The following is a 13,949-nucleotide window of genomic DNA, read 5'->3' as shown; positions in this document are numbered from 1 at the left end:
TTTTAACCTTGTAATATTTAATTGACCTCTTAGCCACACCACACACTTGATAATCAGGCAGTGTGACATACATAGTGGCACTCTGCACCCTTCTAAACCTAATTAAATATAAACTCTAAACTGTATATAATAATACTCTTTCAATTAAAAACTATTTACATATTTACAGACGTGTACATTATTTGCATTACATGTATCATATTTGGTTCTATCTTTAAAGAGCATACTTTACAGTCTTTGAAGAGCTTATGCACCTCTACACCATCAGTGTCAATTTGCTGCAACACACCTGATACTGTGGAACTGCTCCACATCACATGGTATGCTTCCTCTGCCTTTCACTGTCTCCACTCCACCTTTTCACTTCTCAACATTTACTTCTCAATCCATATCTTGTAACAATCATGCATCCAAAACCCTAGAGTTGGCTACTTCCTAATCCTTGTTGTGTAGACATCAAGCTGAAAGATGTGTAACCCAGACCTGTGCAACAGTCAGTCCTGCATATCTGTTTATTTCTTCCTGAAATCTTTTCTTCTCAGTTTTCAAGTCGCTTTTATCATGTCATATCTATTCTTTGGCAAGACCGTGCTCCTAAAATCTTCGTGGACTTATTATTCTTAATTGCAAATTCAAGAGTGTTTTTCATTACACCTAAGGTACCTTTACACTGGGTTCTCACCCTCCCAACGCTTGTAAAGCATCATTTGAACACTCAGTATATCGTATGGCTTTGTTGCTTATTGGGATCTCCTTGAAACATCTGAAAAGGAGATATACACTGAATTGAGAGACCAAAGGATGACAGCTGTTAAAAAGACATTCATGCATAAAGAATAATTAGTTCCAGGGGTTCTTATCCTTTCATTTAACACTCCTAGGCTGCCTTTTTGTATGCCTCTTTCACTGTATTTATTGCTACACAGCAACATCTGTGTGTAGTTCCCTGTACAGCCTGCAATCATGTGTTATCCATAACAAATTACGCTTTCACGAAGTTTGATGCATTTTAATTCAATGTGCATCTTTTAGTAATGCTTTCTGTCTTTAATGCATCTAACTGAGCCTTATACATCCAGTCAGATTTTATTAGATGAAAACAACGTTAGATATATATATTCAAGTTTTTACAACTTATTAAATCTACTTTATAAATATGAAATTTTTTTAGTTGGTAGTTTATTTTATTTGTAAATGTAAGTTGGTAAATATGAATAGTAGAACTTGCAAAGCATGTGAAATAGTTTTTTTTTTTTTTTTTTTTAATACACTTCTAGAAAAACAAAAAGGCTAAATCCACTCCTACCCATGACCCTCAAGAAGAGCACGAAAAGGATGTAGATGATACACAAGTAAGTAGTTTTTACCATTTAATTTACGGCACTTTGTTCTTTTCCTGTAATGCTTTTAGTAATGTTTAACAATATCTACCTTCCCTCCAGAAAATGAAATGTTGGTAGTTGCTGTGGGTGTTTGAACAGGAACTTATATTGTTCTGGATTTTTTTTAAAAAGTTATTTTAATAAAAACTTTTCAGCCTGCGTAGGTTAATGACCTAGATTGGTTATCTAAGATTAAAATTTAAAGGAAGCTGCACACAACTTTTCTAGAGAAGATTTATTGTTAGTAGTAGGTGGCTACAAAGTTATTCCAGAAAGCTCACTTAAACTGATAATGAAACAAATATATTTTCAACATGTTTCATGTCTACAAAACTTTTTTGACTTTTGTAGATATGATACTTTTTTTGAGTCACGATCCATATCTATGTTCACTTAATATAGACATTCCTCCATTTACATCCTAAATTGGTTCTGTGGTAGTTGGAAGTTGAATGAAAATATTTATATATTGATGTTTATTTTCTTGTAAACACTATGCTTTAAATATTTTGTTTGTATACATTTAGAATCAAATGATATTCTGATATTACCCTGTTTTAAGCAGTTATTAGTACCATAAATATGGTGTACAGTATTTAGATTATGTAAAACTTACTGTCACCTTTGCTTTGTGAACAAGCTTTAAAAATTAAGATCTTATCTTTATCTATTCAGTTTTCTTTAGGCTCATATATTTTTTGTCTTCTCTGGACTCTGAGGCTACATTTTTCTTGGGAATACCAGGTTGATCCATTTTCAATTGCGTGGAATCCTTTGTTCTAAAACCAGCCTCCTATAGCAGTTGATAGAATTCTACATACTCACTTTTGTTCAGGAATTGGATCATTTGTTTGAATAATCTCTAAATGCATGAATTGATTTGAAGTAGTTTGCTTTAAGGAATATTAATGGAGTTTCTACTTCATCTCCATCTGCCTTTTCTGATTCTTTCAATTTATCTAGTGAATGGGCTCTTCATTTTTTGTCTCACCTGATGCAATCAATTCAGCAGTCTTCTTTCTCCAATTACCCAAGCCCAACTTTGTTTAGTTGTGCAATCTTAGCTTGGTTTGGTGTTTTTTTTTTCTTTTTTCTCCTCCCAAATTCTTTGGTTACTACAAAATTCTGGACATCGTTCATGTAGCTGGAGCGAATTTCATCCAGGCTTCATTGGTAGTGAATGAAGTGAATGAAAGTACTGAAACCACGATACCGTCAGTGACGGTATCGTGGTTTCAGTACTTTTCACATGATTGAAAGGTCTGAGTTAAAGGCAATAGTAGCCAATCTGAGGCAGTGGTGGTGGTGGTGTGTGTGTATGTGTGTTGGTGTTCGCTTGTGAGTTATTCCAAGTTTTTCAGTCTGCACATGTCAGTTGGCAAGTGAGCACACTTGTACAGACATAATATACATTGGTGCAGCAGGGTCTGTTGCTATGTGCCTAAAAGCAAACAACCACAGCTTCAGTGATATTTATGTCTTTGGTAATAGTGCTTGAAATTTCAAAGTTACCCTGTGATCCATAGAATAAGTGCACTTTTTTTTCTATAAAAGAAATTCCATGTAATTAACAAAATGGACCTTTTGTATGTGAGGCAAAATGCCAGCTTCCATCCAACCTCACCCACTGTTTTTATAATTATAGTCAGTTGAAAAAACCTTGAGTCTCCATATTTGTGGTGGTTATGTGCTTTATTATTATTATTATTATTATTATTAGCCATATGGTGCAAGGAAGCCCGAGGCTTATGCTGCACCAGCCAAAAAAAAAAAAAAAAAAAAATTCCCTTTTACCCTGAGAGAGAGAGAGAGAGAGAAGTAGAAAGGAATCACCAAGGAAGAGAAGAATGATGATATCCATCTCAGGACCCTGGGTGTGCCAAGCCCATACTCACCAGATGTGAGCCACCCAAATAGCCTCGGATGTTTTCTACATATGATTACACAACTATTTACAGGTGCCTCCGTAGCCAGGTGGGAAGGAACAGCAGTGCGTAACACACGCTTCTTGATTAGAATGTGGTTCGAGCCCGTCACCACCAAATACGGAGGATGCGGAAAGGTCAGGGAATGACCACCGCATATCCCGGAGCAATATGGCCGTAGTTGCTAATGCTCCTAAAAACCAAATAACAACATAACAACTATTTACAATTAACAGAAATGTGTTTAAAAGGTTGTGTTTTACAATAATGAGTAACATTTTAGACCCATATTTCAAAAATACTGCATCAAAATTTTATTACTTTTACATAGTTAATAACAGGATATTTGCCACATGATTTCGTAGTAGGAGTCTCAGGGGCTGAAGAAGCAGGGTTGGGTGATGTAGAGTCTTCCAGATCGGGGGTACAAGGAGTTTTAGGCGCTGATGTAGAAGTTGTCCTTTTCAGGAACATTGTGATGGGAAGCTGCTGCGTCTTTTGTTTGAGCTGTTGAACTTTGCTGTGTATGATGTTAAAATATTGTCAAGGCTTTCGTTACATGAATCATGTTGTTGTATTCGTAAAGCCCACTAGGTGTTTGGTGTCATGCATTGCCTGTGATAAGTTTCCAAGTCGAACTTCTTCTCTTGGCGTGGCTTTTCATCATTCATTAGTGTTGTTGCCTGTCCATCAATTAAATCATTGATGTCCTCGAAACCTACGCCCGCTATTCTCCTGGCCAGCTCCTTTATCTCTGTGATGGCTTTCTTGCACTGTTTGTCACGCACAACCTCGGGCCACACGTTCTTCCGACAGGCGTTTACAAACTTGTCCTTGATGTCTACCAGTGCATGTTTTATTAGGAAGAGACTGTCAGCTATGGTGAAGTCCTTCCAAAACTGAATAATGTTGAGGTTGTCATCACTGTCCATGGCCTCAACAATTTGGTCCATACACCTCTTCATGTAGTTGTCCTTGGCCTTGATTATCTCCTGGTTGAGCAGCTAGATAAGGGAGGTAGTGTTAGGGGGTATAAATACCACCTCTGTGACTTCATTTGCATAGTCTTGTGCATCCTCAGGCATTGTCCAGCACGAGGAGGAGTACTTTAAATGGAAGTACCTTTTCCTCTAAGTATTCCTTGATTTCTGGGATGAAGCAGTAGTGGAACCAGTTCAGGAAGAGATTCTTCATCGTCTAGGCTTTTGCATACCACATCCAGTACACAGGTGGTATATTCTTGTTACGTCCTCTAAGAGCTCTTAGGTTCTGTGCACAGAAAATTAGGCCAGGCTTTGTCATATGGCCTGCTGCAAACTAGCAGCTTAACCTGGTCTCGTGCTGCCTTGAATCCTGGGTCCTCCTTCTCTTCGACAGCTAGATAGGTATGCTGAGGCATCTTCCAGAATAATCCATCTCGTTGGCATTGAAAACCTGTTCGGGTCCAGATCCCTTCTCCTCAATGAGCATCTTGAGTTGCGCAGAGTAGGCCTTAGCATCCTCGTGATCAGTTGAAACAGACTCTCCCATAATCTTTATATTACAGAGTGAATGATGCCTCTTGAATTTCTGGAACCAGCCTTTGCTGGCAATGACATACTCAAATTCAAACTCTTTGGACATACTCAAATTCAAGGAATTAAATTCTGGTCTCACACTGCTAAAACGTGACAAATTTGATTTTCCTAATGTGAGGTGTGGTCAGAAAAGCTTGGGAAGTTATGATCTTCAAATTGCAGTGTTGTAGCAAGATGCAACGTTAAAACGTGTTCAGCAATTCATACAGCAGCTAATGGATCAGCCTTTTATCTACAGTTAATCTGAATCACTTTGTGTTTAATTGGAAGGTGTTTTCTGTATTTCTTTGCATTTTAAAATTAGTGCTTTTAATGAGCAGTGAATTTGCATCAAATTTTCAAATTGGGATTGAGAGTGCAACAGAAACCCACAAACCTGTTTTGGTTTTTTTTTTTTTTTTTTATCTTTCTTTTGTAGAAAATGCTACATGTTGTTTTAAAGACCTTTCAGTGGTTTCCAAAGTTTAGACTGCCACTTGTCTGTTGAGGATGATCCTTGCTCTGGCTCCTCTTCACCTTCAAAAAGCAGTGATTCAGTTGCACATGGTTGCAGTCTGATCGGGAGTAATTGATCAAACTGGATATGTCAATTGATTTAATACAAGATTTTGGAATGCAACACATTTCAGCCAAATTTGCGTGTTGTATGTCAGTATCCTTGTAAGTGTGTTACTGCTGGCCACATTGTTTCCAACCATTACTAGTAACAAATCATGGATGTATGGCCATTATCCTTGAAATACATGCTCAGTTCTCTTGGTGGACAATTAGCCTTTCCAGGGCTCAAAAAAGGAAGAAAACCTCAACTGAAAATTGTGCTTATCGTATTAATTTAATTTTTTTATTTTCAAACTCATATGGCATTTATCATTATGAATTTTATCTGTGTGGTGAAACAGTGAACCAGAATACTTACTACAGAACAGTTCTACAGAGATTACACAATGCTGTTTGGAGACTGTCTGGAAAGGTGGGTTTTGTGAATTGGCACTTTCTATTCAAGAATTTCTTGTAAAGCACTGAATCACTAATACAGGGGTCAGAAACTTTTTTTTTTTTTTTTTTTTTTTTGAGTGTGAAGAGCCATTTTTGATCTAATTAAAAAAAAAAGAGAGAGAATCCGAAGAGCCACACCTCAGCCCAAGCTGGGAGGAGTTTTAAGTCCTCTAACTCCATTTAAAATTGTGCTTCATGTGGGCTAAAACTTAGAGCCTCAGTTACATGTTCAAAGAGCTGCAGGTTGCCGATCCCTGCTCTAGCACACCCATCTGCCATATTTAGCATCCTGTTTCCCCTACCCATTTCAAGCTTAAATATATGAAATGATTGAGGAAATTATTCAGAATTTGATACAGGAACAACTATAAATTCAAAAATAAGCCTAGCACTTATTTTGTAATTCATATCACTCAATTTGCATTTATATGATTTATATGTATCTTCTGATTCCAATGCTGTAATTAGTAGGTACAGTTTCAAGGAGACTACTTCAAAGGAGAGTCATCTGAATGGCCAATAAGCATCATTTCCCAAATATCAGTGTTCATCCCTAAACATCTTGATTACATCTCATATATAGATTGCAAACCTATTATGAAATGAATCCACAGTTAAAAGGGCTAAAACTTTAACAGGGTGAAATAAACTATAAATATAAAGAAAGTAATAAAATTTGGCACATTTTACGTGGCCATCATTTTAAAAATAGCAGTAGCATGTTGAGAAAGATCTTGACATGCAAAAAACTCTTCTTTCTGGTGGTCTAAGGTATAAACTTTCACATTTTTGCCAACGCACTCCTGATTTATGAATCCAGAGTGTTGTCAAGAGAACCTTGTTTGCTTGATTTGATCTCTTCTCACCACAATTGGTAACAGGGTTTTTCCATCCTCTTGGTGGTGGGGAGGGTTTCTTGGTGAAAAATGCTAAAAATGACCAATTTTTTTCATAAAAAAATTTGGGGGGGGGGTATTAACAATTTCTGCTTATTTTAAAATTGACAAATTGACCATCAGATGTGCTGTGCTAATCTATGTTGCACAGTAGAAACGTGGTAATAGTATTGTTTTTCTGTTATGTGCGGTTATTTCATAGTATGTTGGGGCCTTGACTTTCATTAGCATCAACATCCAGTATTCTCAAGAACCGATTTACCTTCCACAAGAGCTTTGTTACAGCTGGGAACAATGCATGGGTGGACTCTTGGCCAATCAGCATCTTTGTTATTGTTCAGTACAGCATCCCTGCTTTGTTTTGAAATATATAATGAACATTGTTATTCTTTGTTCATCTTCTATTTGATGTGGTTGTTTGGTGTAAAGTGCATTTTTTAATTATAATTAAATTAGAGTTACTTTTGTAGTTAGTAATTTATTTAATTAATAAATATTAATTAATAATTTGAAATTAATAGCCATGGCTCCTAAAGTGCAAGGTAAGAATAATCTCCATTAAAGTGAAGCAGGAGATGATAATTGGGGAAAAAAAAAAAAAAAAAAAAGACTAAAATTAGTGTGTGAATATGGTTTCCCTTGATCAACCATTTCTACAAATAAATAAAGGGCCATTCTATAGAGAGCTAAAGTTAGTGATGGTTCCACATTGGTGCATAAGGGCAGAGACTATTGTGGCAGTGGAAATACAGTTGATTCCAGTTGGGGAAAATCTTAAACAGAACCCAGTCGAGAAAATAGCCAGGGTTTACTTCACTTGATTGGGACAACATGCCGTGTAATCAGGGCAGGAGACCGCAGCACTGGAGATTACCCTAGGATTGCCTCCAACTGTACCATGTGGTTCGGTTGCTTTTCTGGAGGTCACAACCATAAAACAGTAAAAACAATTAGCAGTCACCTGTTTATTGGGCTTTTCTGTTAGTGAAATCTATCATAAACGAACAGTAAACTCGATCTTACTGAATTTGCAATAATACTGACAGCTGGAATTCTGTGGGTTATTATGGTGAAATGTGTTTGCACTTCCATGGAATCTTCAATCATATAAAAAAATGAATTTTCAGAATCTTCTCTACATTCCTATTTTTAAAGCTTTGTAACTTGTTACTCTGTTCTTCACTTGCACGTATCATGTTACTTGCAGTTTGTGTGTGCTGAGTTTTTTGTTATTGATTGCGTATCTTTTTTTACTGTTTTAAATTTTAATCCCCACCCACCCAGAAATGTCAACTAGTTAGTACACCTAATTCTGTTTTTACACGATAGATACGTTCCTGAAAAATACGTGTAAAAAAAATTCGTGTAAAAAAAGACATTGTATTTATGGAAGAAAAGAAGATTGGTTCCGGATCTAAAAAAATCAGTAAAAATAATTAAAAAAAAACACATAAAATATTCGTTTTAAGCTTATTATTTTATTTCAACAAAATACGCATGTAATAATATGTAATTAAAATGTACTAAAATAAATTTGTATGCATATGAAATGAAAAAAAATTCTTCATGAACAAAAAAAATCTGTTTTACATATAACAAGATTTTATTCATTTTCCACTTTCTGATAATAAACGGCGCATACGTTTGCGTACGACTGGAATATCACTGCCATCACTAGAAATGTTGTGGACATCGTCTTCTTCCTCTATTAATGAAATTCTTTCTGTGATCTCTTCAGCAAAATCAGCACGAATCTCCTCTGGTGCTGATGTTTCACCGGTTTTACGAACGAATTCAGTTATTAATCGTTGTGTTCGTGTTTTGGTTAGTCCGTTATATAATTCTCTGTAAGAGGCTGTCAACAACTTCAGTTCGCGTTGAAACTTCCCAGCGCGTTCCTCATTAGGGTCATGTTTGACAGAATGATTACCTAATTTTCTAGCCAGTTCCAGACCTTCTTTTATTAAATCTGCATTTAGAACAGGATCATTTTCTTCATTATCACTACGTTCTGTGGGATAAGGAGTCCCAAGGACAACCTCTAATATTTCATCTTCGCTTAGGGCTTTGTCGGTTAACAATTCATCAATATCTTCAAACGATAGATCATCGAATCCTTCTCCACCAATTTTGTGTGCCATTGTAATGATGTTGGGAAATTCGGTCGTATTAGGGATGATGGGATCTTTGCTTTTTACACATTGTGGCCAAACCGCTTTCCAACATGCATTTAAAGTTGCTGGTTTTAATTCAGTTAACGCTAATCCAACTTGACTGATACAATCCATAATTGAGAATTTCTTCCACACATCAATGACTGTTAGTGTTTCATCATTCAGTTTGTCCAAAACGTGTTGGAATGTTCGTTTTACGTAGTATGTTTTAATTGTCGCAATTATACCTTGGTCTAGCGGTTGTATCAAAGATGTAGTATTAGGTGGCAGAAATAAAATTTGTACATTTGGGTGTTCCAAGACAGGATGGCCGGGTGCATTGTCAAGAATCAGAAGAACTTTAAATTCGAGACCTTTCAAATTCATATAACGTCTGACTTCTGGGACGAAACATTTGTTGAACCATTCTGTAAAAATAGTAGTGGTCACCCAGGCCTTCTTGTTTGCCATCCAGTGAACAGGCAATTTATTGATATCTACACCTTTCATTGAACGTGGGTTTAGGGCTCGATTTACCAGCAGTGGTTTCAACATACGATCTCCTGAAGCGTTGGAGGAAAATAATAAGGTCACACGATCCTTAGCTACCTTAAAACCACCAGCAGTTTTCTGCGATTTGGCTACATACGTTCTGTTCGGCATTCGTTTCCAGAAGAAACCAGTTTCATCTGCATTCCACACTTGATCAGGAGTGTATCCTCCATGTTCAATAATTTTTGCAAGTTCCTGCGGGAATACTTTAGCAGCCGATTCATCTGCAGATGCAGTTTCACCTTTAATTTTTATATTAGGAAGAGCATTCCTTTTAAGAAACCCTGTCATCCAACCTGTACTCGCAGAAAATTCATACTTTCTGTTTAACTGAGATGAAGTGCTTGGCTCCTTTTCTTTAATCTGTCTGTAAATTCTTAGTGCTGTTTGCTTGATGGCATTTCCATCTACTGGTACTCTTTTTTGTGACTGATCTTCTATCCACATTACCAGGGCCTTTTCCATTTTTTCCTTGACAATATCTCTTGTATATGATGATGAATTAACACTTACTTTTGTTCCAGAACATACCGACTTCCTAATTGCAGCTTCATTTTTCTTAATAGTTCTTACGGTAGCTTCATGTACACCAAAATGCCTTCCTACAGACGTAGCCCCTTGTCCAGTTGCAAGACGATCTAAAATTTGAATTTTAAGTTCCAAAGAAATCGCTTTCCTTTTCATTTTGGTAATAGGCGAATTATTCGACATTATATAAGGGCTACCGAAAAATATCTCAGTTATAATTAATAAAAAAAGGTATGAAAATTTTGTAAACTTACAATTTATTGACTATCGGCAAAATTAATAAATTTATATGTGCACAAATTTCACTAAAGATTCTTTCACTTTGAAATAGAGCTTACTACTACATGTCTGCTGAAGATACAATGCACGAATACCGTAGATGTGCACAAAATTAATAAAAACGTTGATGATTCATAGATACCTAGACGTAAACATTGGTAAGCAAAAGCACGCGTTTCAAAACGCAAATACTAGCTGTTATCCAATCTATTGATGCGTGTAATATAGAAATGATACTAATATGCCACAAATAAAAAAAAAAATTTCTTAGAATTTAGGCAAAAAAAAATTCATAGAAATCGTGTTAAATCAAAATGACTCGCGTAAAAAGAGAATGAAATATTTATTTTGAATTCGTGTTAAACCAAATTCATGTAAAAAAAGTTCGTGCAAAAACAGAATTAGGTGTATGTACATATTACAGTACGTATTAATTATTCCGATTTTCACGTATCGTTTAATTTTTTAATTGGTAAGGTTTTGTGCATAATTACCTTTACTTTTATAGTCTGTGGATAATATTCTTCCTATTTTCACTAATTAGAATCTGTTTAATAGAATTAAAATTCAATTCACAAATGTGATCACAATGACCGGAACTTACTACACATCATATAGTGAACGGCACTTTACTATGGTGACTCTATTGTACCATGATTTGATTGTACAGTGAACCAATTGTAAAGCTGGTCCTTTGTGTTTTTTAACTATTTATGAAACTTTGGATAATTGGGCCAAAATGCACCAGTCCCGATGTGTCCCAGATAACCAAAATCAACTGTACTTTTGTTAATATAGATAAGGGAAAAGCAGATGCAGGATGACACAGTGCCTAGACAATTTACCTAAATGTGCTAATTAGATCATTAATGATCTGAAACTAAAAAAAAAAAAAAAAAAAAGCCCCATCAGCCAGTGCTGCTGTGTGCTTTGAAGACCAAAGTAAGCAGAGGCTGGTTTGGGCACTTTGAAAAACAGGGAGAATGTCAAAAGTGTTGTAAGGCATGGAGGGGTATCCAGTTCTGATAAAGAACTAGCGGAGGCCTTTAAAATTGAATTCCAAGAGCTGGTTGATCAGGAGGGTTATCTTCTCCAGCAAGTTTTTAACATTGAAACTGGTGTGTTCTGGAAGTGAATGCCCAAGAGAACATACATCACTAAGGATGAGGCTGGTTTTCCTGGGCATAAGCCTATGAACGATAGGCTCGACTCCTTTGGGATGCTAGTGCCTCTGGGGATTTTAAGCCGAAGCCTTTGCTTGTGTATCACTAACTTGGCACAGTAACAAGAAGACCTGGGTTACAAGATATGTCTTCAGTGAATGGATGTTTGAAGTTTTCTGCCCTTCATTGAAAAATTATCTTGAGAAAAAATAATTTCTGGTATTTTACACGTGGGAGGAGACAGTGAAACAGGGTATACTTCATCAGTTTGCTACATAGGGCAATCCTACTATAAACTCTGTTAGAATGAAATAACATTCAAATGATACTAGGTTGAGGAATGGGTGGGGGAGTGATGTGACTTTCTAGAGTGTCACAAGTCAGTTGCAGATTGTCATCTCTGTTGAACACTGCATCGAACACAAATGCGTGATCCATTTCAAAAACTATAGGCAGTGCAGCATACCAGGACAAAGTTTGTATTTCCATGCCTCGTACTAATTGGTTTCAGGAGATTAGTCGGGATAATAATGTAGACAACCTCAAAGAGCTGACTGCCAATGACAGGTTGAGCTCCTCCTTAGGTCCAGAAATAATGCTAGCTGATACCTGCAATTAGCACTGTAGAAACTGTCCAGAGAACAATTATTCCTTCTGCCAGGAGCTGCCTTGCTATAGGTTCATTTGGCAACAGAGTTTGTGTAAATTCCAGTTAGCAAATTTGGATTACTTTTTAAATTAAATTAAATTTTCTGTTTATACTTCGGGACGACCAAACGGTCAGAGGAGTTCACAAGATTGACAGCACCGTATTCAGCTTTTTTTGAATAAATTGTCATATTGAATTATCAGTGTGTAATATTTTTCAGTGTACAAATCAAATGAGATTTATTTATCCAGTTTACTACAAAAAAAACTACTTAACAAAAAAAAAAAAAAAAAAGTTTGTGTAAAAAGCTGTACAAATTAGACACTGTTCCTGGTGGAGACCAGGAACAGTGATTTCAGTATCCTCCCATTACTATAGTAAAAACAATTCTGAATTTAAGTTGTGAGATTGAGATGGCACTGTATGAGAATTTTTAAATAATTTTCCACAAGGATATATTGATATCACACTGACAAGCAGACATACAGTTTAACAAATTATTCTGTTAATTTTATTTATTTATTTTAAAAGAAGGCTTTGTAACTTTGCATTTTACAAGGTCATTGTGATTGTCAAACCCTGAAATTCTTTTGTAATTTAATTAATTATAATGTTAATTTTTTGTGTAATATTTCATACCTTTTCTTCTTGTACTTACCTGTGCTACATTTATAGAAAATGACTAGTGAGAAGGACAAAGCTAAAAAACAGGCCAAGGGAGGAGGAGGAGGAGTTGTCGGGGGTGGCGGTGGTGGTGAACAGCCAGAGCGTAGTCGAAGTGGAAGAATGATCAAAAGAAAGAAATTTGGCTCAGATAGTGAAACAGAAGAAGGGCAAGGAGATAAAATTAAAGATGATGAAGAGGAGGAGGAAGAGAAAAAACCTGAGAAAGCAGAGGAAAAGAAGTCCAAGTCAAAGAAAGAAGGCAAAGAGAGCAAGAAACACAAAGAAGGTCGTCATGGGAAAAGTAGCAGGTCTCAAACATGAGGGAGGTTGAATCGTGCAGTCATTGCTGTTGTTAACCCATTGATTTTTACATAACTTTTGAAAAGCCATAACATCAAATCATTTTTATAAACCACCATTGGAAACCATCATTACAGCATTTGTTAGTTCTAGACCCACACCATCCAGGTTTTCTAACTTATAGAAACAACTAGATGTCATATATTAACAATCAGCACTACTCTTCATGATAGGAATCTTTACAGGAAGAGGACTGAAATTTGAGAAAAAATAGCTTTTATTAAATTACACTTTTCCCTCTTTTAACAGATGCAATTTTTAAAATCATATATATATATTTAAATAACTACTTAACTGACTTTTCTTTTTAATCACTTGGTTGAACAGATAATTGAAAGCCATTGGTATTGGATATTTTGTACTCATTGCAAGGTTTTCTATCGGTTTAGAATTAGTTATTTATTAACAATTTGCTCTTGTAACATAACTGTTGGCTTGATTTGATTACAAAAATTACAGAATAACTTTTAGCAACCCTCTACTATGTTGTGCACTGATGTATAGTTTAGCTTTTTTTTTTTTTTTTTTTTTTTCCCCAGCTGGTATTGCTAATGGTTATTTGTTGCTTTGTTTCATTATAAAATGCCTAAATATATGAACCATGAACCTTTTTTTATTTTGTGTGGGAATGCTGCTTGGCAAATGACATCTTGTTATTAGAGAGCTTCTTAAAACTGTTTATCTCCTCATGTCTCATCCAGATGTTATTATTTATGTGTTCATTAATTTTGCACTTCACATTTATAAAGTTTTACCTGGACTTTATTTATATAAAGGGAAGACCTGCTTTCTTTTTTGACAGTACAAATTGACTACTATACAC

The 13,949-nt window shown here is 35.8% G+C and overlaps 1 protein-coding gene across 1 annotated transcript in view; it reads left to right on the top strand.

The window, feature by feature from the left end:
* LOC150081509 (uncharacterized) overlaps positions 1-13,376 on the top strand; it is an 83,746-nt gene extending 70,370 nt beyond the window's left edge. Inside the window, exons 6-7 of the mRNA XM_090379349.1 lie at positions 1,278-1,352; positions 12,776-13,376. Of these exons, the coding sequence (XP_090235475.1) occupies positions 1,278-1,352; positions 12,776-13,087 (387 nt within the window). The 3' untranslated portion in view covers positions 13,088-13,376. The remainder of the gene's footprint in view (positions 1-1,277; positions 1,353-12,775) is intronic.
* Positions 13,377-13,949: the final 573 nt, after the last annotated feature.

This window comes from Mastigoproctus giganteus, chromosome 8 (assembly GCF_048544385.1).
Source record: "Mastigoproctus giganteus isolate SK-2022 chromosome 8, ASM4854438v1, whole genome shotgun sequence".
Taxonomy (NCBI): domain Eukaryota; kingdom Metazoa; phylum Arthropoda; class Arachnida; order Uropygi; family Thelyphonidae; genus Mastigoproctus; species Mastigoproctus giganteus.
This window is presented reverse-complemented; position numbering and strand designations above follow the sequence as displayed.